This window comes from Gouania willdenowi, chromosome 13, assembly GCF_900634775.1.
Source record: "Gouania willdenowi chromosome 13, fGouWil2.1, whole genome shotgun sequence".
In the NCBI taxonomy this organism is placed as follows: domain Eukaryota; kingdom Metazoa; phylum Chordata; class Actinopteri; order Blenniiformes; family Gobiesocidae; genus Gouania; species Gouania willdenowi.
The window spans coordinates 24,831,306-24,858,813 of NC_041056.1; the positions used below are offsets into that span (position 1 = coordinate 24,831,306).

General features: G+C 39.3%; 1 protein-coding gene across 2 annotated transcripts; it reads right to left on the bottom strand.

Annotated features, from left to right (window-relative positions):
* Positions 1-72: 72 nt before the first annotated feature.
* tnfrsf19 (tumor necrosis factor receptor superfamily, member 19) lies at positions 73-27,508 on the bottom strand. Of its 2 annotated transcripts, none has more exons than XM_028465140.1 (10): positions 27,259-27,505; positions 25,985-26,079; positions 25,459-25,569; positions 17,193-17,371; positions 16,373-16,458; positions 9,263-9,427; positions 5,879-6,007; positions 5,291-5,384; positions 3,168-3,376; positions 73-680 (listed from the first exon to the last, which is right to left on the bottom strand). In XM_028465140.1, exons 2-10 carry the CDS (start codon positions 26,048-26,050, stop codon positions 676-678), a joined length of 1,044 nt encoding a protein of 347 aa, XP_028320941.1. In that variant the 5' UTR covers positions 26,051-26,079; positions 27,259-27,505; the 3' UTR covers positions 73-675. The 2 variants fall into 2 exon arrangements, with proteins under 2 accessions (XP_028320941.1, XP_028320940.1); XM_028465139.1 differs by having other exon boundaries at positions 677-812; positions 27,259-27,508.

The following is a 27,508-nucleotide window of genomic DNA, read 5'->3' on the forward strand; positions in this document are numbered from 1 at the left end:
ATAACTCCAGAATATTCAGTAGCATAATAGTCAACAGTGATTGACGGTAATGTTCCAGTAAGAAAAAGACAGTTTGCAAACGTGTTCACTGGCTTTATAACAGACACTGCAGAGGTGACACTTCACAACCATCAAAACTGAAAACGTGAAACATGACGTGGAGTCGACTCGTCTATGTTACAAAAATATTGACCTATTTACTATTTTACATTATCTACAACACATTTTGTCACTCGGACGTTGCTTCGTCTTGCTCCACATCACTAAGATTGTCTCACTGTGCAACATAATCACTTCTGACACTTTATAACCTTTAGAGCGGTCACCATGACGGACTAAAAGCTTCATAACACAGTGCACAGTTCTCCTACATGTGAGACATTCTCTTTGTTTCTCCGCTCCTCCTCCGTCTATACCTTCATATGATTTCACCTTCTCCGCCAATGAGGTCACACTCTCAGTGTTTCCTTTGTATTTATGTACATTTCATTTGGACCGTCAGTCGGGGGCAAAGGGCTTTGAGGTCAGCAGCAGGCGCCTCCACAAGCCTAGCCTGCGTCGGTGCGACTGTGCCGGTGATTGGGGGTTTAGGTAAGAAGAAGGGAAACGTGAGAGCGGATCTGGCAGCGACTGCTGTTAGAGTCCAGGCTGGAACGCAAGCCAACGAAATCCATGTCATCCTGAAAGAGAGCAGGAGGATGCAGTGATGAGTAACGTATCCACAGTGACCGAGCCAAAGCCCGACTTTGAACAGGATAGTGTTGTCCACATCAAAGAGCTCCTGCTTGTCTCTTGTTTCTTTTAACCAGCTGCTGCAAATGCAAACAGAGCACAGGCGCTTTCTAAAAAAAGGAAACCATGAGTGTGAGAGCAGTTGTTGGAGAAGCTCTCTGTGATATCTCATGTACAACAAGGTTTCCTGTCTGCCTAACGCACATTACACAATCAGGATAGAAAAGGTTAATCAGCTCAATTTAAAGATTAAAATTACAAACTCATTACTGAATCTAATCAGCAGTTACATTTTCCATTATTGCTATTTAATCTTCGATTTAACATCATTCAGTTGCTGAATTATTTGACTTCTAGCATCTCACAGCATCTTCAACACTTCATATACTGTATAGTCTGAAGGGCTCCCAGTTAGAGAAGCACTTCTTAAATACTAAATGTTAATGGTTTCACTTTAATTAGAGGCTAAGATAATAAGTAAGGCTAGCAGTAACTTAAACAAGAAGACTATAGTCATCAACATTCCCCGCCAGATTGGTTGTCATTATAACTCACAACCTTTTCCTAAACGTTCTAATCTAAGAACTTACATGTATACATAAGAAAATATTATCACATCAGAATTACTATCTTAAACGATTTCTAAGAAAAGCTGTGTCCTTGAAGTCCTTTTTTGATTTTCTGAAAGCTGTGTCCTTTTGAAGATACCTCGAACATAGTAACGAAAAATGGAACAAGGGCAATAATTTGGGAAAAAATAATTGCGCGCTTCTCATTTTCAAACTCCATCAAGGTATTGATACCCTGAAGCCACACACCAAATTTGGTTATTGTATCTTAAACGGTTTCTGAGAAAAGCTGTCCAATTTGAAGATACCTCGAACAGAGTAAAGAAAAACGGAAAAAGGGCAATAACTCGGGGGAAAAAATAATTACACGCTTCTCGTTTTCGAACTTCATCAAGGTATTGATACCTTGAAGCCACACACCAAATTTGGTCATCCTATCTTAAACGGTTTCTGAGAAAAGCTGTCCAATTTGAAGATAAAAACAGAACAAGGGCAATAACTCTGGAAAAAATATTTGCACACTTCTCATTTTCAAACTCCATCAAGGTATTAATACCCCGAAGTCACACACCGAATTTGGTTATTGTATCTTTCTGAGAAAAGCTGTCCCCTTTAACTCGCACGCACGGACGGATGCACGGACGAACGGGGCTCAAACCTATATCCCCCTTCTCACCACGTCTCAACAGGTAATACTTCTCCTAATTTAAGCAGTTTCATTTACATTACATTTCATAGAAAATGATCATCTTCCCATTTTACTAGCTACTGACAAACAACGTTTAAATAATCGTATAACATACAACATTTGTAAAATGTAACAATTATCATATTTATATTATATATATAACGTACCACAACCCATACATCAAATCTGCAATACTTAAAACGTGTGTAACAATGTTTCAGTGAAAATAAACGTTTAAAGACTGTAATTTAATACTAAAACTTTAACTCTATTAATTACTAACTACATCTCTCATATGTATTTATATTTGTTTGATCAAATTTCATATGGAGCCCATTGGTGACTAGAGCTCCTGAGGGCCCCTGACATGGTCCACGCGTGCTACCTGGTGCCCACGAGCACTGTGTTGGTGACCCCTGCCCTATAATGTTATTAACCTTCCTATTATCCTTGGGGTCAGTTTGACCCCATTCAATGTTTATCATTCAAAAAACAATAGTTGACCCTTTTTTTTTGCTTCATATTTCATGACTTTTCCTAATTTGATGGGTACAATAGATTAAGCATAACATTACCATGGTGATATTTTTTCAATGTGCTGAACATATTGCTGCCCAGCTGTTTTAGCTGTGTACAACTGTCTGTGTGTGTGTGTGTGTGTGTGTGTGTGTGTGTGTGTGTGTGTGTGTGTGTGTGTGACCTTACATTCCCATTGTCATATCATCACCACAACCAATAGGGTTAATACTCTTGTTGTCATTAATGTTGTCAGTGAATTTTGAGAAAATTTGGATAAAAGCTATTGAAGATACATTAATTCTAATTTTAAAAGTTTGGTCTGATGGTGGCGCTAGAAAACAGGTTATGGTTTCATTGTCAAGGGGTTATTTATGTATTCAACCAAAAAACAAAGTGCCTGACAACTTTCTGCAAATCATTTTCTGGAGGTAAATATTGCTGGGGTCAGTTTGACCCCATGGGTAGAATGTGTGAGTAATATTTGGGGTTAATAGGAGGGCTTGTATTACTATTTGAAAAATGTAAAATTCCTAATTGTCAATTGATTTTTTTTCTTCACACATTTTCAAATCAAGTCGTTCCATGTTTACAGTTCAGTCCTCGAGGACACGAGAACCAAACTGTCGGCTTCTCCGACATGAAATGAAACATTTACTCACCTTCCTGATTCAGCGGCTCCTGTTTGGGAAACGTTGCATCCATCACCGCTTCACTTTCCTTCAGCCCTTCCACGTTCTCCTCATCTTCATCCTCCACTTCCAGCTCAGCTTCAGCATTCCTGCACTGACACGGCTCGGGACTCTCAGAGCTTCCTCTCCTGCTGCACACCGACCCTACAGGGCCCTCCTCTCCATCCAACTCTGCATTTCTGATCACAGAGCAAAGACACATCAGGTAATTCATTCGTTAACATGCTTTAGTCCAGGGGTGTCCAATTCCGGTCCTCGAGGGCCACTATCCAGCATGTTTTAGATGTTTCCCTCTTCCAACACACCTGATTCAAATGATTAGGAGAATTGGACACCCCTGCTTTAGTCAGTGCACAGATCAGTGACTGGTATCACAGTAGGGGCCACAACATACATATTATTATCTCCATTTAGATCAACGATTCCAGCAAGTTCATTTTGTTTTTGTTGTTGAAATAATATTTGAAGGTTTCATTTATTCAGACAAACTTTTTTCAGGAAATGCACTTTGATCTCCTGCCAGCTGTCAGTCTTCCTCAGAGGCATCTACTGATTAAAGTAAGTCTGAGAAAATGAAACCGTAACATATTATTTATAACAACTACCAAAGGAAAAGAACAAAGGCTGTTTGGTGTATTTTGGCCATTTTGTGTATTTTTGTGTGTATTTTTTGTTTTTGTTTTGTTTGTTCACATCATTTTGTGTATGTTTTCCTTTTGAAACAATTGTCATTTTGAGTGTTTTTGTCTATGTTTTTTGTTTTTTTGTGTCTTTTTGTAGTCATCTTGTGTGTTTTTGGAGTCATTCTGTGTGTTTTTCTATAAATGTAATGTTTTTATAGTCACTTTGTGTATGTTTTTTTTTTTTTTTTTTTTTAATTCATTTTGTGCATTTACTTTGGGCGCAGCACAAAATTAGTCTGAGGGCCACATGTGGTCCACTGTCAAAGGGAGGAATTAACTGCATTATCTTTACAGCACATTAGAGAACTACAGCAGAAGTCGGAGGCAGTGAAGCAGCTGTTAATGTAAACTGATGTAAGGACCTCGTTACCATCTCTGTAGCTCTGACTCTACTTTTATTTGATAACTATGGAGGACCAATGAGCAGAACTGTCAGCGTGTGATGCAATGTTGACATTTGATCATTTCCTTCAAGGCACACAGTGTTTGGAGTCATTCTGCACAGACGAGGAGCTGTTAACAGTTTTGCACACAGTAACCAAACCTTTAAAGGCAGACTGTGTAACTTTTGGCCACTAGGGGCGCTAGACCGGTAACTTTCACGCAAGCACCCCTAGTGGCCACAAGCGCCACAGCACTGTCGCAAAAATCAACAAACAGTCAGTGGGGCCATCCCCCCTTCGTCTTTTGATCGTGTATGCAGACAGTAGCTGACCTATAAGGACTGGCTCTAAGGGCTGGGTTGGTCAAGCTGGGGTGCGAAGCAGGGCTGGGCTCGTGCCGCAGCTACAGTTTATGGGCTGGAGGAGCAGCCGCCACCGCCCACTCTTCTCCCCTGAGAGACAATCCTTATCCCGAAGTTACGGATCTGACTTGCTGACTTCCCTCACTAAAGAATCCACGTTTAAGTGAACCATCACGGCGATTAGTGCATCATTAACCCAACACCAAACTACCATATTGTGCTCTTTTGGCTGTTAACAGAGGCTAAGTTGTTTCAGCTGCCCACAGCAATGGCGCCGGGTCTGGAAATGCCCATATGTAGTCATGTCACGTGGGAGCTATATATAGCCGAGCTTGTGGTCACGTGACTGCCATAAAGTGAAACGTTCTCCAGGTCACATGACCTGGTGAAAGACGGTCCGTCTCTCCAAACTTACATAGGCGATATTTCAAGAGGGAAGCCCCGCTCAGAGCATTGATAATGTCAAGTGCTGCATATTGGCCTGAGGAATCATTTCAAATAACTCACATGTATCAACTCTTTAGGTCACAAAGTCCACAGTGAGCCTGTATTTACAGTAGTTGAATCTTCTGGGATAAGGTAGCGGCTGTGAGCTACTGTAACACTGTTGTATTTGGCTCTGGATAAAATGTATTGAATGTTCTCTGTGTTGGTGACGTTCTCACCTGTCACACAGGCTCGTCTGGGACCGGAAGCTGAAGTCCTGACTGCGGCCCAGACTGCAGCTCTCATCACAGCACAAAGACGGGATTAGATGAACTGGACACACACACACACACATACACACACACATGCACACACACACACACAATCAACCAAAATGTCACATCTTCATGTGAAGACACAATCTCTTGGTTGGAGGTTCTTTAACTCTCCTATGTTGGTGACGTTCTCAGGGAGAACATGCAGACTCCATCCCTGCTTCCAAAGTGTTCCATGACAGATATTTTGACTTTTTATCACAGTATATAATATAAAATATAAAGTATAATATATTTAATGTGATCTTTTCATGCAGAATTTATCGGTATGTTTGCAAACACTTTTTTGTTTACATTGCTTACATTTATGTTTACAAATACTGGATTTTTTTCAAATGTATTTATTTATTTATTAATATATTTTATGAGAATCAACCCGTGGATAAATCACTAACTAAAGATAGGAGTTTACACAGCTGATGAAACAGGAAGTATTAAGTGTGACTTTAATAGATCGACACGTATGGACGCGTCAGTCACACGTGCACCTACCACAGGTGTGTCCAGGGCCCAGCTGACACTGGCAGCAGGATTTCTGTTGCCAGTCATGGAGCCAATGAGCGTCCAGGCAGGAGAGCTCAGCACCAGAGTACGGACAGTCCTGGAGCCTCAGAGAGGCAGCTGAGGGAAGACACAACACTGCTTTGAAGGTTTGTTGGAGGAGGAGATACAAACTGAGAAAATAGCATTAGTACAAACTTCTGATTCAGTGTAAATGCTGCACACACCAAACCCTGAGTAACTCACTTATACCATGACATAATGAACTCGGTTAGTTCCACGTTCTGCCTCGACTCTGATATTATAGATAATAACAATCACAGTCCATCTATGTTTGACTTAACACGTTTTAGCCTCAGTTACAGCGCAACCTAGTTATAAACATGTAGTCTGCTTACACTCATACAGGTGATTCTCTAACAGGAACAGTCTGGTACACACTTCAGTTTTAGACATACAGTAGTTTGTTCAAGTCTGTGTGACAATTCCTCATATGTTAGGGAGAAAATCCAAAGTTTCATCTGAAGTTAAAATAAATGTGAATTTTTTTTCCATTTTTACTTCATTTTTTGTGCCGTTAAGAGCTTATCCAGGATCTCCATTTAACAATTTGTTCTATGTTTATCAATTGATCTTTGAGTCATTATTATCTTCATTATTATCTTTGAAAAATGTCGATACAACTTTTTCATTTCCGATATAATACCGATATTGCAATATCTAGTAAATATGCAAGGTGCCTTGCTTATCGGCCGATACCGATATTGATCCGTTATCAGCATGAATCATACATACTTTTTTTTTTTTTTCGTTCTTTAATAAAAAGAAAATACAATTTAGTTATTTTGTAGTGTGGAATGTTAGAAAAGGGTTGATCAAGTGATGTTAATCAAACAGAGAACAATAGTCAGCAACAGTAGGTATGAGAAAAACTGACACATTTATTATTAACCAATTGGTTACATAATTTTTAACCTTCAACATAATATCTACAGTATTCTACAATTGAATAAAATTTAAAAAAAATTAATTGGAAAAAAAAAATCGGAAATTTGAATCCGATATCCGATATTTGTTTTCAGGCTGATATCGGACTGATATCCGATATCGGATCGGGACACCTCTACTTTAAATTGCTCTTTGCGATCATCCATCCATTCATCCATCCATCCATTTTCTGACCCGTTTGCTCAGATTTTCAGGGTCACGGGAGGCTGCTGGTGCATATCTCCAGCTCTCATTGGGCGTTAGATGGGGGTCCACCCAGGACAGGGCGCCAGTCCATACAGGGCAACACACACACAACGACAACCACTTTACATTCACTCCTATGGGCAATTTAGAGACTCCAATCCACCTTACAGTCATGTTCTTGGATTGTGGGAGGAAGCCGGAGGGCCCGGAGAAAAACCCACACAAGCACGGGGAGAACATGCAAACTCCACACAGAAAAGACCCACGTGTCCACCCCTGGGTTTGAACCCAGGACTTTGCGTTTATAAGTTTTCCAACCTAGGACGTGCTGCTGTAAACATGGTTATGGGCACAACTTCCTGTGTGAAGGAATAATCATTGACTAATCATTGGTAATGAAACATTAGTGGTCATTATCAATAAAGGTAACAGAGCTATCAGTTTAAAAACACCAGTATAAATCTATTTATTTGTATTTTAACCATCAAACATTTTAAAAAAGGTGTCGAAATTAAATGTTTCATTAATGTATGTCTACATTTACTGTTTCCATTAATAGTGATACCATGCAAACTATATTGTTGAGTTGGTAAATTATATTTTTCACATGTTTTTCACTCCTGTGTAGACTTTAAAGTGCGTTTACAGACTGTTGTGGAGTTAGATTATTGGTGTTGGTTTTGTCTGTTTGAAGCAGTCACACGGTCTTTAGGCCAACGCTGAGTAAGATTCCTCGACTGATTTCTAAAAACAACTGTTGGTAATTTGTGGCGGCTATGGTGAAGGGTGGGGTGTGTTCTTTACACTGATTGACAGAAAAAAAAAAGTTTAAAAAAACCATAACTGGAACATTCAGATTTAACCACCGGGGCCTGCAACAACAAAAACAAACCCCAAACTGGTAACGCCTTGGTAACTTCTAGCTGGCTTTGTCTCAGGTGAGCATTGCAAGGAAACATGATGATGTCATTAATTAATTATTTGCCCCGGGATGTTTCACATACTCCAACGCTTTAGGCCTCAAGAATGCAGCTCATTATTCTACAAGTTGCCACAAATATGCAGCATTGGGGTTTAATACAACTCAGCACTGCACCCAGTCTGTGCAGTGAACAAGACACCAGTTGCTTTAATGGGACGTTCCTGACGGCTGCATGTGTTCAGGTCTCCCCAGCACATTAAAACTAAATTAAAAGCCATTAAATTCATTCCAGCCTCTCTATCCAAGAAAATGCCAGCTCAGCATTTCAGCTTTTACAACAACCTATCATCATCTTATCAACATTGTTTAATTTTGCACATTTGGGAACATGTTGTGACCTTTTTTCAACTCGTTACTTTGCAGAACAAAAGCCTCACATTGTTCTGGAAGTTTATTGCTAGAAATAAAAATGTTTCTTTTAAAACATAAATGCAATGCTAAAAGCTAATTACTTCAGCTGTCAAAAACATTAATATATTATTATGTCACATTATTGTTTCTCATCCAAGCCAATGGAAAAGAAACTGGTTTCAACATCAAGTCATATTTACTATTGTGGTACGACCTACATTAAATACATTAAAAGTTAGAGGGCTGCTGTCCTGTATGTTATAGATGTTACAACCGACTTGAATCGGTCGGTTTATCTAAAAGCAGCTTTGCTGAAAACTTTTAATTGAACTTCTTACAACCTGTTACGTTAGAGCACGTCTCAAACTGAAGACCTCGGGGCCAAATTCGGCCCTTGAGAGCATCCAAAAAGAAAGGAAAGGTACACCGAAAGCATTGATCGCTGTGTAACTGACCAAATATTGCAAGAGTAGATATCTCAGTCTTTTCCAATTCATAAATTCAATGAAACTCCACAATAATAGCAAGGGCTCAAGGATATATCACTGTATGTATGACTGTAATCAGGAATTGTCAAATAAATTCTCAATTTTTCTAAAATTCTGCAATTTCTCACAAAAAAATTCTAGAAAATTGCTCTAAATTACACAAAATATGTCACAAAATCAAGACATTCTGAAGTAGAGATCCTGCATGAACTGTTATTGTTTGGATACTGTCAGTGGCTTTTCATGCTATATTTTAGACATGTGAGGAAGTGAAAACTAAGGCATAATAATGTTGAAATTAATCTCTTTTTCCCCCAACTAAAATCAGCAGTCCACCTGAGATCAAACTGGTCCACTCACCACTGGGCTTCTTCTCCAGTAGCTGCCTCTTGCAGTAGATGACACACAGGACGAGCAGGGCCAGCAGCACTGTGGTGAGAGCGCTGCAGATGACCGCAGCCAGGGCCACGTCCCTCGGGTTGGTCACCACCGAGGGCAGCGGCACCAAGTTCACACGCCCGCTACCTGAAAAGCACAAGAACAGATAACCAGGAGGAATTAAAAAGAAAGCCATGATAACTGGTGTGGGGTCAGTTTAGGATTCTCAGGTTTCTGACCTAACATTTCCCATGCAGGAAATGAGGAGAGTAATGAGAGAGGAGTGAGTCCTACTCGCCTCCAGTCGCTTTCGTCTTCTAAGGTCAATCAAAGGAACTCACAGAGTTCAAAGAGACAACGCCTGTGGTGAATTCTCATTTTATCGGCCTCTGTCGCCTCCTGGGCTGAGGGTGATTTACAGAGGCCTGTACATCCTGAGGCTCCTCATTCAAGCAGTGGTTGGATGAGGAGCCTCAGGGTGTGCAGGCCTCTGGGTGTGCAGGCCTCTGGGTGTGCAGGCCTCTGGGCAGCGACAGGATGGTGTGATGACAGTTTCACCTTTAACAGATCTCTAGTAGTCCACTGAATGGAACTGGTTCTGAACAACGAAACAATAAGAATGTTAAAAATAGAATTTTAAAACGGGTTTCTGTTGCTTTCATTAGGATTTCAGCATAAATCACCTGGATTTTAAATTTTTTTTTTTACATTTTCCAGTATTACTTGAGCATTAAGAGAACTTATATTAACAGTACTGAGAAAAATAGTAGCAATTTGATGTCCGGATTTAAGCTTTAACGCACATGTCAAACTCAAGGCCCAGGGGCCAGATCCCGCCATTTGAAGCTCTCAATTCGGCCCGCAGGAGAAAGTAAAAAATGATTGTGTAAATCAACCCACTGATTCAGTTGTAGATATCTCAGTAGTTCCAAATACACAAATTCAATGAAACTGCATATTTTTCCAAGGCTCACAGTTTTCCCATGCCTGTATCACAAGATACCAGTCATTGTTGTAACAAGTACTCTCAGTTTTCCCAAATCCTAAAATTTTCCTCAAATGATTCTGCAAAATTTCCCCAAATTAAATAAAAATTGGTCACACAATCAAGGAATTGTAAGATCCTGTAGGGACTGATATTCATCCCTTATTGCTTGGATGTTGTTGGTGCCTTACATGCTTTATTATAGGTGGTATAAAAACAATAGCTCATTTTAACACCTATAATCAGTGGCCCACTTGAGATTAAACTGGTCCGTATTTGGCCCCTGAATTAAAATGAGTTTGAAACCCATGCTTTAACCATTTTTTGATTAGTTTTGGTTCTCTGCCGCCCAGTGGTAATAGGTTATATTTATGCTGACCTCTTCATCTATATTTTAATTTCTAATTAATTGAAGAACGTGAAAAACACTTTCTGATTGGTGAAGAGATTCTTGGCCAAACTCTCTGTACAAAAGCTAGAAAGCAGTTTTTTTATGGTGGTCTTCAGAGTTATTGATCAAATATTTTTATTGTATATTTTTATTTTACATAAACAAGAAAAATAATTCATTTAACAAATATTCCGTCAAAGCACAGGGAAGTGAACATGATTTTGAACCATGTTATTATTTTATACAGCCTACCGGGTTTGACATTCTTGGTGTAACTTTTGTTTTACTCGGTTTTATTTTGAAATCAAGGATTTAAATAACACTTGCTTAGGTTCTATGGTTGGTTACAAAGGAGACATGCCGCTCCAATGACTTATCCCACTTACACATATTTAGTGCTAAAGTTAAAACCTTTATTTATTTGTTTTGAATGCAGGATGTTAAACATGCAATGGAGCTGCACGCCTCAGTGGTGAGGATCAACCACTGTTCAAACAGTAGCACACACTGAGAGTTCACTCCATTTAAAAAAAGAAAAAAAACAAAAACAGTTAGCGTAATTGCCTCTGAACATTACCAGTAATCAAAAGTAATTTTCTCGATGCTAGCGTGATAGCGAGGGCGTGGGTCACAGAGCACAGTGATCAGTGAAAGTGAGTCTGAGTTAGGGCTGGGTGATTTTGCCTAAAACAAAATCTTCGATTTTTTTAAAGAAAAAAATCAAGTTTCGATTCGATTTTCCCAAAAAAAAAATTGAATGCACCTAAAAATGACTGCACACATCAGATATATTGTCAAAAGTGCAACTTCATTGCTGTGATTGTCCTCAAGAGTTAAAATGCATAGAACAATCCCAGAATAAAAAGAAAATGAAGATCTGTTATTCAACAATTTCAAGCTTTAACCCAGGTTTAAGCAAAAGTGCAACAGTAACTTCACAATAGCTTAAAACTTCTGATTAAGAAATCAGATACCTACATATTTTATAACATGTAATGTAACAATTAAAAAAAATAATAATAATAAACTCTTCCCTGCACGGCATCTCAGCATAGTGCAAATAAAAAATTAAACATGTCACACATGTAAACAAAGAGGGGGCTGGCTCACATCACACTACGGTAAGGACGGAACGCGAAAAAGTCAGAAAAAACTGTGGTGGAATTCTTTTTATTTATTTTATATTTTTTGATTAAAAAAAAAAAAAAAATATATATATATATATATATATATATATATATATATTGTTTTTTAAACTCAAATTTGCAAAATAATTTTATCTACAAATTCGATAAATCAATAAAATCGATTTTTTTTTTTTTTTTTTTTTTTCCCCCAGCCCTAGTCCTTAGTGGAATGAACCGAAGAGTTAAACCACCACCAGTTACTACCAGTACCACCAGTACTACCACCACCAACAACAACAACAAACACAACCAACGGACTGGTTGTTGAGAGAAATCTCTTTCACTTTGCTCTGCTGTTGCTTTCCAGCGTATTAATCATTAAAGCAACTGGTTTTCCACCCTTTCATGTCCGGCAGCACTTTCTCATGCAACAAAAATGTTCTTTTACCCTTTGGGAGGTTTTCCTTCAGACAGATTGTGTACGGGCTGTTTTACTAGTCAAAGCAGACTTTAAGCTTCAACCTAATAAAATATCAGCTTTATTTAAAACCAGCAACAACTTTTGAACTTTGATTAAAGATAAAATCATACATTATTATTTTATCCAGTAAAACCTAGCCCAAACCATTTTTTTAATCATTATTTCCATGCATTATTTTCTTTTCTTTTTTCTTTTTTTTTTACTCTTTTTATTGCACATTTTTGGGATTCAATTAACAAAGATTTCCACATTTGGTATAGTAATTACATGCATTAACACAAAACAAAAACAACAACAAAAGAACAACAAAAAAAACAATAATAACCGTAGCAATGATAGTAATTGTCGTAATAATAGCAACAATAGTGTTAAACAAATAGTCAAGCAGAGCAATAGATATTGGATACCCATGAAATTAAAAAGAAGGGGAAAAAAGGGTCACACAAAATTAGAACGTACACATATATACGTATATAGACTTAGACGCCCACATACCCATAGATATATGTACGTATACACGTATAAATAAAGTAAACATGCACAAAATAAATATGCATTATTTTCAATAGTTTATAAATCTATCTAAAAATGTCTTTTCTTCCCACGGTCACCAAGTTGGACGCCGTGTTTGAAGCTGATGGTTTGTGTTTAAACTCAATCTTTGGCCACACTGGGCTCATCGTGCAGGTGAGCACAAAGGCAGCCTGTTATCAGAGAGCCAGCAGCTGCAGCACACAGATAAACAGCAGCCCATTGAAGGGCGCTCACCTGCTGATCTTATCTCCACACACAAGAAGACCAGTAAACCACAGCCTTTCATTGACTCCCCGCCTGTTGACTTTATGGGAATGCCACATAGTCTAAATAAAAAGAAGCACTTCTTTACAAGCGCTGAGCTCTGTGAACAAAGTCTTTTAGCTTCAACGTTTTGACTTTAGCCACAGCTTCACACAAAAGGAGACGAGAGCGAACTCAACAATGTGAGAGGACAACACAGGTAGGTAGAGAAGGTGTCCTCATTATTGTCTATACTTACACTGGTTTGGACACAAAACATTTTACACGTGTCCAACCTGGCAACATAACCTTTAATTTAAGACCTGGAGGAGTTTGCATGTTCTCTCTAAGCGTAGGTGTAGGTTTCCTCCTGTGATGGACCGGTGAACTGTTGGAGGTGTTCCCTACCTTCTGGGTTTAAAGAGCTGCCAGTAAATGCTGAGTCAGATTTAAACCACTTCTATCTCGTTATATTTAGACAACTGAAGACAAATTCAGATCAGTGGTTCCCAGTTTGTTTTTCTAGAATGACTTTTTGATCATGTTCGTTATAATGTGTTACAACTACAGAGTCGAACCAGGATTAGTGGCAAATTGTGCCAGCGTCGATATTTTATACTGCATTTTATTTGGACTAGATTTCTATTTGAGAAAGTGAAAGTATAGAATACAGTTGTTTGAGGGTGTGTGTTGTGTTTACACTTAGAAAATTAAACAATATATTTCTAATCAGTAAATGTTTTTAACCATTTACCAGTGGTGAAAGTACCCATGTTACTGTAAATGAGTTGCATTTTTCAGTAATTAGTTACATTTCTACACGCAACTGTTACTGAGTAAATTATTCTTTTTTTCATTTTAAAATAATCAACAGACATTGTAAAATTACAAAAAAAAAAAAAAAATGAAATGACCAGACAACAATTAAATGCATCACATCATAGCCGACCAATCAGATTAAACGTAATGTACAGCGCCAAAACAGCATTGAATGGAGGTTATTTTCTCAGTTTAGCTATACTTAGAAACCTGAGAATTTTTTGTATTCTAAATTGACCTCATTGGTGTTATTTTATTTTTTTTCAATAATTTGTACACTTTTATTTTATACAGATGCCTTTGTGGAAAATAAATTCAGTTCCAATTTCTTCCTTTTAAGGTTGTATACTTAAGATGTTGACTGTAAACAAGGGAACCATTGGCAAGATTTATTACCAAAAAGAAACATGTAAGTAACTGGTAACTAGTAGCTTTCACTTTCAGTACTAGTTAATTGAGCTACTTTTTACTTCAACTTGAGTATTTTATGAATGACCTTACATTGTAGTTGTACTTGAGTACAATATAATCAAGTAACAGTATTTCTACTTGAGTAGAATATATTACTACGCTTTATACCTGTGTCAATTACTTAACCTTTCACGGGAACCCCTTTTAAATTCCAGATCTCCCCAAGGTTGAAAAAACACTGAATTAGATCAATGTGATTATTTTGACACCAGCAAAGGGAAACATTCCCACTACACACAGCCTGAGAACTGATTACAGTACTGCCCACAGTGTGTACAGTATATTTCACCAATCAGTCAATCTGTCAGTCACACTTTTTAATTCTAGTTCAGGAAGCGTTACTTTCATCCCAGAATCCGTGCAAGTTTGAGTGTGTGCGTACGTGCCTGTGTGTGTCAGGCCTGTGTGAGAAACTGCAGCAGATGAAACACATTAAAGGATTCATGAAGCGCGAGCTGAGGTTTTTTTTTCTTCTTCTACTCGGCTCCAAAAAGCCACTGGGGGGGTAAAAGGGAGGAGAAGCTAAAGGAGAGGGCTGTGTAAGATTTACAGTCCAGCCTAGACAGCGACCCACCCCACCCCCCCGCCCTCCCCCTCCCCTGCACAGCTGCACTGCTCCCCCCAGGCCGCTGCGTCCCATTAGAACGATCCACCCTTTAAGTTTTCACCACCCTCCTCAAGATAACACTGCAGGGAGAGAAGGGAGGGGGGGGGGGCACGATTTTCAAACATTTGGAAATGCAGCACTGAGAGTCCCTTTAGGAGCTCAACGCTGGCTTCATCTCAGACACAATGGACATTTTGTTCCATGGGTTTTGCTCCAGTATCAGTCACTGGAAGCAGCACAGATGGACCAGCAGTCATTATACATTCAGTCACAACAACACAGAGGTTTTTCTTTACACCAGGAGCTGAACAGACGAGTAACTGATGATTTTAGTGTATTTAACACAGGCTTGTTAAAAGGCCGAGTTCCTCTACCACAATGTTTCCCAAACTTTATTACCCTATGTACCCCTTAGCCTTTATTTCTTATCGCAAGTACCCCATAGCTCATGTTATACATTATTTATTTGTGTTTGCAGGCTCGTCTAAACTCTTTCCTGTGTCTCGTCCAACATTAACCTTGAACTTTGGCCTTTTTGTTCATTTATTTCTGATGTTTTGATCATTTTAGAATTTGAACTTCACCTTTTATCGTATTTTGATTATTGATGGATGAGAAAAAAGTCTATGAGTATGTAAAAAGAAATATATATTATTAAAAAAATAAACTGACAAATGTTTCTGGGTACCTCCTGAGAGATGTTCAAGTACCCCTAGGGGTATGCATACCCCAGTTTGGGAACCACTGCTCTACCACTATAGGAAGTCTCACTCCATTACCAACGCTACACGATCTTTCATCTGCTGTTTTTATGAACAAAGCGTCTACATGAGCACTTTTACAAAGGACCAGAGGAGAGAAGCTAATTGGCTCTGCACTCTACACACACACACACACTTCCTCTACCTTCTCTTAGCCTGACAGTAATAAATTAGTAAGTTCCACAGCTCCACCCGACACACACTCCCTGAAGTGTTTACTTTGGTGTTGGAACAAATGGTCATGCAGACCAGCGAGGCAGGTTCTTTTTAACGTGAAGTGTTTTGTCTGGAATATCAAGGAAGGGCCTGTTTGCTCGTTTAATCCAAACTGAGAGCTGGAAATGAGTGACATGTTGTTAGCAGATATAATCTCGCATTGTTTAACCCACTCTTATAATAGACATATCCGTTACTGCGGGGTTTGTAAATAAAAGCATTTGTTTCTTCTTATGGTCTGATTGGCTGGATCATATTACCGTCACCTACCCATTAAACTGTGGTTGTGGTTACTTCAACAGGACTCTATCAGCGTGCGTGTGTGTGTGTGTGTGTGTGTGTGTGTGCTTTGTTGGATCTAAAACATTGCTATCAACAACATCTAATCTAAATGATCAGTTACGATTCATTTGTTGAAATACTCGTCAAAAGCTCAGGAAGTTGAGGAGATGCTTACAGTTGGGCTCATATGGAGGTGGAGGGTCCCCACAAGGTATACACTCCATGTCCTGGAAACCGCTTAACTTTGTCTTCCTGTAATATCTGTTAAAGACACAGAAGGATGTGTAGTCAGGATAGCATGTTAAGGAAAACTTTAGTGTATAATGTATATTTCATCCTTATCCGAGTGTGGATGGATGCATGGATGGATGGATGGATGGATGGATGGATAATGGACAATTTGTGTGGACCAATGACCTGATGAAAATAATCTTACAGGATGGTAATTGTTTTAATTAAAATGCTACACCAAAATATAAAAATACAATATTTTAGCCACCAAAGAAAGAAATACATTGATCTTTTAAGGTTTAATTTATTCAGACAATTTTTTTCCCCAAGAAATTTACTTTGAAAGCGACAAGTTCATGCCTCTGAGGAAGACTGACAGTCAGGAGATCAAAGTACATTTCCTGAACAAAGTTATCTGAATAGATGAAACCATAACATATTATTTCAAGAAAAAATGAACTTGCTGGAATAGTTGTGCATGATCTTTATCTGATTTAAACGTCCTTTACCTACAACTTAAAATGTTAGATGAGAACGTGCCAACAGTGTAATACAGACAGGTAAATAATAACCTAAACACCAAGTTTAACCAGTTTTATTGTCTTTTACTCAGTGCCTTAGTTTTTAAATGAATGCTTGGATCTGAAATAACTCGTCGTTATGATTATTCAGGAAAAACGATCTGCAACTTACTCATCTGGCATTACCTTACAGAAATGCTAATATCTCATCAGAATGATTTGTTCCCATGTGTGTCGTCTCACCCTGGCAGACAGTCGCCACACACAGCGTTCCTGATGGAGGAGCAGTTGCCCTTCTGGAAGCGGTTGATGAGGCCACAGTCCAGGCAGGGCTTGCACTTCTGTTGGCTTCGATCCTCTTTGAAGCGACTGCTCCGGCAGGGCACGCACTGGGCATCCTCTCCATAACCAAAGCCACATTCCTGAAGAGATTAACGAGAGAAACACACCGGGGTAAGAGGTGGGGTTGACGCTTTGGAAAAAGATGATGCGCAGATGGTGAAAAGGGGGTCTTAAATGTGGACTACCGGGGGTCTGGAATTGAAGAAGGGTCTTAGCTCACGAGAGCAGGAGAGAACAATAGCCGGCCTCTTTGGAGAGTCCATCTAACACTGGCAATAATCTCCCTGACTCTCTCACACTGAATAGATGGCCTTCCGCTGCAAACCCAGAAAGGCCAAGCATTTAAATAAGAAAGGCTCCGGGGGACACCCACTGTTGCATTATTGCAGGTTTATTGCCGAGTATTTGTGCGACTGCCCCTCAGAGCGCACTCACAGGGTTTCCCGTTGATTGAGAGGCCAGCGAGCAAAGGAAACGCTTCAGGAAAGGGAAAAAAGGATTATAGAGAGGTAGAAGGAGAAAACAAGATGAATACTTCTTTGTGTGCAACAATGGACAGTACGCTCTGAAAGCACAGCTTCCTACTACTTTGTCAGTGATCTAATACTAAACTAGTTAGTGCTCACCTGAGCAAATACCAGGACTGATTCAAAACAGTATTTGAACATTGGATCTCTTATAGCAGTGGATGTCAAACTCATTTTAGATCAGGGGCCAAATATGGACCAATTTGAGTTTAAGTGGGAAAAAAGAGGCAAATTTGGCATTAATGTGCCCTGGTTTGCACTTCCACGTATAAAATAAAATATAAATGATAAAGTATGTGAGTATATCAGTCCCTGCAGGATCTTCACTTAAATTTCCCTGATTTGGGGAATTTTGGGAAATTTTGTGGACAATTTGAGGAAAATTTGCCAGATTTTCAAAACATTTTGAGTACTTTCAACAATTTAGATTCAAAATGACTGCCGTCATGTGATATAAGAACTGCAAAACTGAGCCCTGCAAATATTTTATTATTATTTTTTGTATTTAGATGGGGCTGAGATATCTACAACTGAATTAGTTGGTAATTCACAAAATGTTTCATGTTTTATTTCTGTAATTTTTACTTTCTAGAGAGGGCCGAATTTAACGCTCCAAAGGGGGGGATTTGGCCACCGGGCCTTGAGTTTGACACGTGTCATAATTTAAAACGTGAGTCGTTTACCTTTGATGCAAAAATGAGCATTTCTAAAGTTTGAACTCAAGTTCAGCCTGATTAAAACGACCTGACATTGAGCTGAAACTGAATGACATCATGCACTGATCATGTATTATCAGCTCATCAGCTGTTATCCAGTGTTATCCTCCTGCAATCCAAACCATGGTGGGAGAGAAAGAGAGTCGGGGGGGGGGGGGGTTCAAATATCAGGAAAGTCAAGGTCAACTTCTAACAGGGCTTCTGTCCTTTCTCCTCTGTTCACCATATCCTGTTTCACTGCCCGGGCATGCAGTCCTGCAGGAATGTGGGCAGTAGATTCTGATGTGGGTGAGGGGGTAGGGGGTGGGCATAAACCTAGAGATTGGAGGTAACGATGTGATTTTGTGATGGCACCGCAGTGTCGGGATAGAGCATGTGTCAAACTCAAGGCCCGGGGGTCAAATTCTGGCCTTTAAGGCATCCAGTTCGGCCCACAGGATGACAGAATGACAGAAAACACTGAATTACCAACTAATTCAGTTCAGCACATCTTAATACACGAATTCAATGAAAACTTCACAGTATTTGCCATGGCTCACAGTTTTCCCATGCTTACACCACATGATGGCAGTCATAAAGAATCCCAGATATTTTGAAAGAACTGTCATTTCTTTCAAAATCCTGCCATTTTCCTTGTGAGTTTAGTTCATTTGGCCTCTTTAAAAATGTTAGACCCATGTACAACATACGTTAATGCCTCGTCTGCAATTACACCAAAAACAATCGACCAAAAGAACACAAAACATAACCGAAAAGATGTAGGCTGAGGACTTGGCTTGTTTCCTTAAATTCCTCTTTCACTCAGTTTCCTTTAGATTTCTATTCAAAATCTCAGATCTCAGACACGTTATGTGTTCATACCACAGTTTTGAACTTTACAGTCATCTTTTCTTTGATAAACATGATACATGTTTGGTATTCGTTCAGTTCTGTTTCTCATGTTCCTTAAAATTAATCCATGAAATTTCTCATAATTAAACTAAAATTGGTCACAAAATCAAGTATACATTTACTGGTAATATCTGTCACTTAATGCTTGGATATCATCGGTGTCTTCCATACTTTACATATCATTTATACGTGGAAGCACAAACTTGGGCTCATCTATAATCTGTGACCCACTTGAGATCAAACTATAGTCAGTATTTGGCCCAGGGACTAAAATGAGTTTGACACCCCTGGGATAGAGGAGGAGGAGGAGGAATTCGGTCCTTCCAGCTAAACCCAAGTGGAGCAGAACTACAGCAGCTGCTCCTGTGAGCTCTCCATATAAGGCCTTCCTTTTCAACATGACGGAGCAGTGGAACCATCCGGAGTAGATGGGCATGACTGATGAAGAAGGCCAGGCACGATGAAGAAATTACTCACTGCTGTATGCCTGAGTTTTTTATCCTCCGTTTGTCATCCTAAGTCGAGATAACATTTGCGTCTCTAAACTCTCCCACACGCTCTCTCTCTCTCTACTTCCACATTAAGGAAGAGGCCCTGATCAATCCTGCACTTGCACAAGCGTTGTCCATGGAGCACAGCATGGCAGGGTGAGCTGATGCGACGCAGGCACAAGCAGGTCAAAGCACAGGAACAAAGGGAAAAGGAGCCAACTCCTGCCCCTCCGCTGTGGGCGGCACAGATCGGCGAGCGGTGATCTCTTCTTCTTTTATCTCCGCTAACAAAGCTTCACTGAGCTGACACCCAAACTGGGCTGACTGGGACTGCTTTGGCAGTGAGAAGAAAAACTTTTCTCTGAGGGAATCTGTGATTTTGAAGTCATCATTAATACGAGTAGGCAGGTACACAATAAAAGAAGGCTATTGCAACACATAATTACCATTAAAGTGCTGACAATAGTACAATAGCCTGTCTTTGATATTTCCCACTTGCTTCTTTTATGTGCTTTATACAAGCGATGATGGCAGTGCACCACATGAAACTCTTGCTTTTATTGGTCTATTCTCAAACAGGTGGCGATCCATTTAAGATCCCTATCATCTGACAAGTGAAACAAGCTCTGTGGGGATGTCCCGATACATTTTTCATTTCCGATATGATACCGATATTGCAGCCTTGCGTATTGGCTGATACCGATATTGAGCCGATATCAACATGAATCATACATACTGTTGTTTTTTTTTTTGGTTTTTTCCCTCTCTCTCTTTTTTCTTCAATAAAAAAATAATACTGACTTATTTTGTAGTGTGATATGTTAGAAAAGGCTTGATTAAGTGATGTCACTCAAACAGAGAACAATAGTCAGCAACAGCAGGTATGAGAAAAACTGTCCCATTTATTATTAACCAATTGATTACATAATGTTAAACATTTAACATAATATCTACAGTATTCTACAATTGAATAAAATACATAAATAAAAAATTAAAAAAAAAAAAAAAGAAAGAAAAAAACGGAAAATCCAGAAATTTGAATCCAATATCCGATATTCGTTTTCAGGCTAATATCGGACCGATATCTGATATCGATATCGGATTGGGACATCTCTAGAGCTATGTCACCATTTAGGGTCACCATCATTGTTGTGATAAATGTGTTGTATGAGAATGACACCACTCATTGTAGCTGCATTGCTAATCAACGTTCTTAAATACGGTCTTTGCATCTTCAGCAATTAGGCTGCTGGAGACATTATTTTTAATCTAATAAAGTGTAGGTCTCATTGATCAATGAATCAAAAATCATTTGCTCAACAAAACTATATAAAAGGTTGCTTTGATCTCCACTCCGTTTTTGGACATTGTTGAAAAAGTTGTGCATTGCATTGTGGTAAGTGGAGTCTTGTAGACAGATGCATAGAAGTGTTGCTTCTTCATTCTTACCATGATTTCTTGCGTTTGCCCCCAAAACTCTGCCAAACTGACTTTTCAACATATTTCTGGTGTTTCACAGACAGGAAGTTGTGGCAAAACAATGGCGGATGTTTGTTTTTTGTTTTTTGCACTGAAAGACCTGAACCTGGTCAAAACTGAATGTCTCGCAGAGTGAGGTAATATCCCGTGGGAATACCAAGAACAAATTAGAAGAAAAATGGTGTCAAACAATCATTGTCGTCCTTGTCCGGGTGAAGAAACACAAGAAATCACGGTAAGAATGAAGTTAAATCACTTCATACATCCGTTTCAGGGACTCCACATCCCACAATGCAATGCATGAAATATTTCTGGAAATGTAGATGAGAGAGTGTTTTCCGTGGAGATTAAAGCAAACTTTTGAGCTGCAATTTCAAACTTTTGTATCTTTTCTTCGAGCAAATGATCTGTGATTTATTGACCTATTACGCCTAAACTATGTCTTTTTCTGATTTAAAAAAAAAATCTTTTCCAGCAGCTTTAAAACACTCCCCTTTTTTCAAACCTTGTTGGTCTCCCGTTCAGTTCTTATTATGATGAATTAAATGAATTGCATGAATTGCCCCTTGGGGATACATAAAGTTTTACTGAATTGAATTGAAAGCAAAAAAAAATTACTAATTGTAGCTAAATATAATCAATTGTTGCAAAACGTAATCATCCCTAAACTTCAAACATGCATTTCAATTATTCACACCTTCACTGTTCCGTCATTTTGCAGAGACTCCTTTCACGTTCTGACATGATCTTGCTACGGCTAGCAACTAAGTCAGATTACAAGTTAAAATGGTCACCATTTCAACCATAACACCAGCCATTTCCAATTACAAAGCATGTACTGTATGTTTAAAGTTTGCTTGTCACATGTACATAGTACTCTCTTTGATCAAACTTTTTATTTGTTGCCTTTTTTGTAGTTTACTTTGAAGAAGCTCTGCAGACGCAATTATTAGTCTTTTTTTTTTTTTGCACTCGGCTTTGCAATGTATTTACATTCCTTGTGTACAGATTGAAAACTCCAGTGCAGGAAGTGAAACAAGGATGAATTTCGCCATATTGAAATAAATATGAGATTTTTTTCTACATTAAAGAGCACAGCTGTAGTGTTTGATGACACTGAGGTTTGTCCTGATGATGAGTGATAAGGAGGGGAAGGTTTGGAAGTAGATCATCTGATTGACTAAAGAAAAAAAAAAAACTTATGTTTACACAAAACACACACAGACAATCTTGTCTCCTCTGCATGTGTCTTGCTTGTTATATTTGTACTGGCCTGTAGAAAAACATGGATTATGCTCTTTGCTGCTCATGCATCACATGTGGTGCCCCCCAGAGATCTTTGTGTTGTGGATGTGTGTCAGTGGGAAATGCTACGCTTTAGTCTACACACTGCAAGATGTTGACACAGCAAAGCTGCGTCCCTTTCCTTTCCTTTTTGCTGTTGGAGATTATCCACTATGCCCTGGAAGGCCAGTTTCCGCCTTCTTCCTTTAATCTTTTTGCAACACAACAAGCTGAGGCACTTCCTGTGTTAATGAACATTTCTTCTGCAACTACATGCGGTTCTAATAGCTCCAGCTAGAGAAGATGGGCAATGGGTGTTGGTCAGCCTGCCTCAGACACAGTAACTTCCAAATTCTAACTTCCAGAGCAACATGGGCCACATTCCTCTGGGATCTCTATGGCAGCTGCACAGAGGGACTCCTAAAGTCTGCCTACATCTCAAACAGTCAGTCCTGCCATTTCAGAACATGCTCCGATTGTCTCAGTTACTCAAATCTCTGAGAAACTTTCTCAGAATGGAGACCCGGGTCTGCGCTGTGAGGAAGAATGAGGCAGCCAATTATTAACCCGGACCCCAGGGTGGCTCGCAGCATTCATGCCTGTTGAGCTGGCAGAGGAACACGAGGCCTACTGAAGCGTATTACCAACCACTGAGTGCATGTCTGTGTGTGCTCAGATTAAAGCAACTGGGCTTTAATGCATGTGTGCAACAGATGTCAAAGAGTTAGACAGGGTTTTTTTTCACTCGTGATCAAAGGCGTCGAAAGGAGTAAACTCACACAGAATTGGGTTATGAGTTGACAAACACATAGTTCTTCCTATATTTGAAATACACTGGAGGAAAGCATGTATGTAATGATTTTCTTTTAGATTTAAATGTTTAGCGTTTGTTTAATTTCATGTAAAATGTTTGAGTTCAAAGGTTTTTCAGGAGCTGTACAGCTTCTACCATCCAAACCTGACACTTTGTTGCAAACAGTCATTTTCCTCATAACATCTGGCAACAACATAAGGAACAAAGTCTTATTTTAATGTATTCCAAATCTACTGTTCTTTTGTTTCATGTTTGTATCAACGTGTGATCTATAACAAGTATCATTGGGCAGGTCACCACCAGACTTTTACTGTGCTTTAAAGCCAGTGGTTCTCAAATGGGGGTATGCTAATTTTAGGGGCACTACTCAAAGTCCCTTTGGAAACTCTTGCTTATGAAGATGCCATAATTAATTTGGAGTATAAGGATCACTATTTAGAAACATTGAAATGTTTTCAAATAGAGAAAAGTTTGATGTTTCAGTTAAATAGTCAATTAAATGACACAGTGTTGCCGTAACATTGTGTTTCACTTCTTGTTTGTGCTGAAATGTTGACGTGCTGCTGATTAGGTGCTATTGTTATTGTTGCTTTGCTCTTTGGAAAGCAACAACTTGAGACTCATGACCCCCGGGATTTGTAAAGTGTAACAGAATGTAGCCAATCAAGAAGCAGCTGACTGAGAAAGCGTTCCAAGTCACTTTTTCAAGCAGGAGGTTGAAAAATTTAAAGTTATTTTGAATGTAGCATTAGTTCACGTTGTTAGATTTCGTTTAATCACACAATATTTCTAGCTTGGAGGAAGATCGGTGGTTGGACATAATCGCTAAGGGTTAGTTGCGTTCACTTCAACAGGGAATTCTGAGCACTATACCATTATGAGTTTTTCAAGATACGGCTTTATTCTCGTGAAATTACAACTCTATTCTCAAAATATTATGACTTTAATCTTGAAATATTACAACTTTAATCTAATAAAATTATAACTTTATTCTCAAAATATTACGACTTTAATCATGTAGTGCTCAAATTTCTTCTCATTTAATATGGCCCTAATACGTTATTGTATAAAGCTGTTCAATGTCTGATTTTTTATCTCCAGTGTAGGGTCTGTAATAGATTAAAAAAAAAAAACCTCTTCATATTTGGATAATCCTTACGCGTGTACCGCACTTTACATTAATCGGAAGCATGAAGCGAAAGCTACCAAATAATTTGATGGTTTCAATTTGTGCCTGACATTGTTGTAAAGTCAAAGTCATCCTGTAAACATTTCAATGCCTCCTTTTTGATCTCTGCCTGTGGTTCATTCACCTTTCCATCATTGCCCTCACTTCCAAACACCGCATTGCTGCTGCCAAATAGAAAAGCCTCTGCTAACAGGCCTTAACTGACACCACACAGGCCTGTTCATACAAAGCACACAAAACCCTGTGGCCAAGGTGCTGGAAAGTACTGTACTCCCAGTCGAGAGAGCAGCAAGCTTAGGCATGGCTGGCTTCAAACGGCGAAGACAATAAGTTGGACGGGTTGCCGTGGAGGAAAAACAATGAAAGCCATTCAGCTGCAGAAGGTCAAAAGTATGGGTGTGACTGATTAAAGAAGGGTCGGTGTTTAACAAAAGCTAATACCAGCTTGGCTGCACTCCGCACATGAAAGGGAGGAAGTCATAAATAAAGCTGTTTGCCTGGATCAGATACACTTTTTAAACACTGATGGCCGTTCTTTGCAAACCCTTTTTTTCACTCTTCCTACAATAATCCCTCCAGTTTAGACTGTTTGTTATGGATCTCTTCTTTTACTTCACTGCTTTTTTTCTCTCTCTCTCTGAACAAACATGTGGCACTATTTATCTTTTCTATGGAATGCATTCAGTTGGACACAGTAGTTCAAGCACATTTGAGTGAATGTAGGTTTAGTTTGTACATGTGAGCTATTTATTAATACATTAAAAACCAGTTCCCACCTTAGAGAGCTCCTGTCCTGCATCGCACTGTTTGCAGGCTTTACAGATCCCAAAGCGATCCTTGTACTCCTGCTCTCTGCACTCCCTGCTCGGCTCCTCGGCTCTCGCAGTCTGACAGGGACACACATTTGGTCAAAGTTTGAGAGATTCCTGCGTTTCATCACCCTTTTTTTTTTTTTTTACAATGAAATGCAGACGACTCATTCCAGAGCTGCACATTGTCCGATTATAAACTGAAGAGGGGACTCCTACTGCTCTTCAAAATCAGTCTGATACGGTGGAGATGAGATAAGATCAAACAGTAATGAGTCCTGTGGGAGAACTGTGTGGCTGCTGTACAGACGACAACAATAACCTGAGACAGGACTGTAGATAACACGCCCAAGGTAAAATGACACCCAGCGCTGACAGAGTGTCCCCAGAAAGGATCAAACACATCCCACTGTGTAAAGTACTCACCTCTTTAGCACAGGCACCAAGTAAAGTTTGTAAAAAAAAAAAAAAAAAAATGAGAGGGAACACTTACCAGAGTAGAATATATGATGTGCACAGTTAGCATCAGAGAGAAGGTGTGTCCCAGCATCCAGACCATTTTAGAGCCGTTTTTGTCTGTCTTTGCAGCTGAAAGTAGAAAGAAACAGTTCATCAAACTCATGCAAGCCTGATTTCATAATCCATGCTTCAGATTCATGGTGATCGTTGCTGCGGATTAATGAAATTTTGTCTTTTATTGCCCGTAGATTGCTCACAACTAATATCCAGTCCCTTACTTTAGTCGAGTGGTTGCCAAACTGGGGTACGTGTACCCCTGGAGTACTTGAACACATCTCAGGTGGGATGCAGAAGCATTTGTCAGTTTATTTTTTAACATTATAGATTTATATTTATTTTTTATTTTTACATGTACACAGACTTTTTTCTATTTACAATACACCAAAAGGTGAAATTCAAATTCTAAAATGAGCAAAACATCAGAAATAAATTAACAAAAAGGCCTAAATCCAAGGTTAATAATGGACGAAACACGGGAAAGGGTTTAGACGAGCCTGGAGACACAAATAAATAATGTATACCATGAGCTAAGGGGTACTTGTGATATGAAATAAATGCTAAGGAGTACATAGGGAAACACAGCTTTATTCAATCCATTGACATTATATACAGCTACTGTACATAGTTTTGGATTGTGAAAGAAGACTACAGTATGCAGAGGAATGCTTCACTCTGGCAATCCTTCTCATGACCACTAATATATAATGCATGTTATATATATATGTGTGTGTGTGTGTGTGTGTGTGTGTGTGTGTGTGTGTGTGTGTGTGTGTGTGTGTGTGTGTGTTATATGACAGACAGTATGCTTATTCTCAGGCCCTCAACAATAGTTTATCAACCTGTAATAACTTCATTTATTAAGCATGGATCAAGATGCAGGAGTTTAAACAAACTTTTTGACAACCTCAACTTGATGAAGAAGCCTATTGATGATGTCAATATAAAGGCAGTGACATCCACCTCTGACGCTAGAATTATGAATAAGAAAACTAAGAATAATCAATAATAGTCATATTCAAAAACAAGTTTTCAAAGTTTCCCTCAGAAAACAAGGGTTTGTTTGGTCATGTCTCTTCAACCAGTGTTACACCCCGTGTGGGTGTGCTTCTTCCATTGTTGCTGTGCACTTCTGTATGAATTCCTCGTGATAAATGAGCTTTTAATTCAAATGTGTGTCACTGTGTCTGATCATGTCCTAATAGAAGCCCAACGCAATGGTCGATTGCTCTCATATAAAGATCTTCTTACCCGCTGAATAGGAGCCGGTGCTGGTCAAAGTGTGGGATCTTTAGAGTCGGCACTGGTCCGCTCACCATGTCCGCCCTGCAGCTCCAGCTCCAGCTCCAGCTCCAGCTCAGCCCTGCACAGCCCGGCTCTGTGTGTGTGAGCAGCACCGAGTCAGAGCACATCAAAGGCGGGGAAAGGGAGGGAGAGAGGGCTGGCTTTATGGATCCAAGTTCGGGTTTATCTGCTCTGCCATCAGCCAGTCTACTTCAAA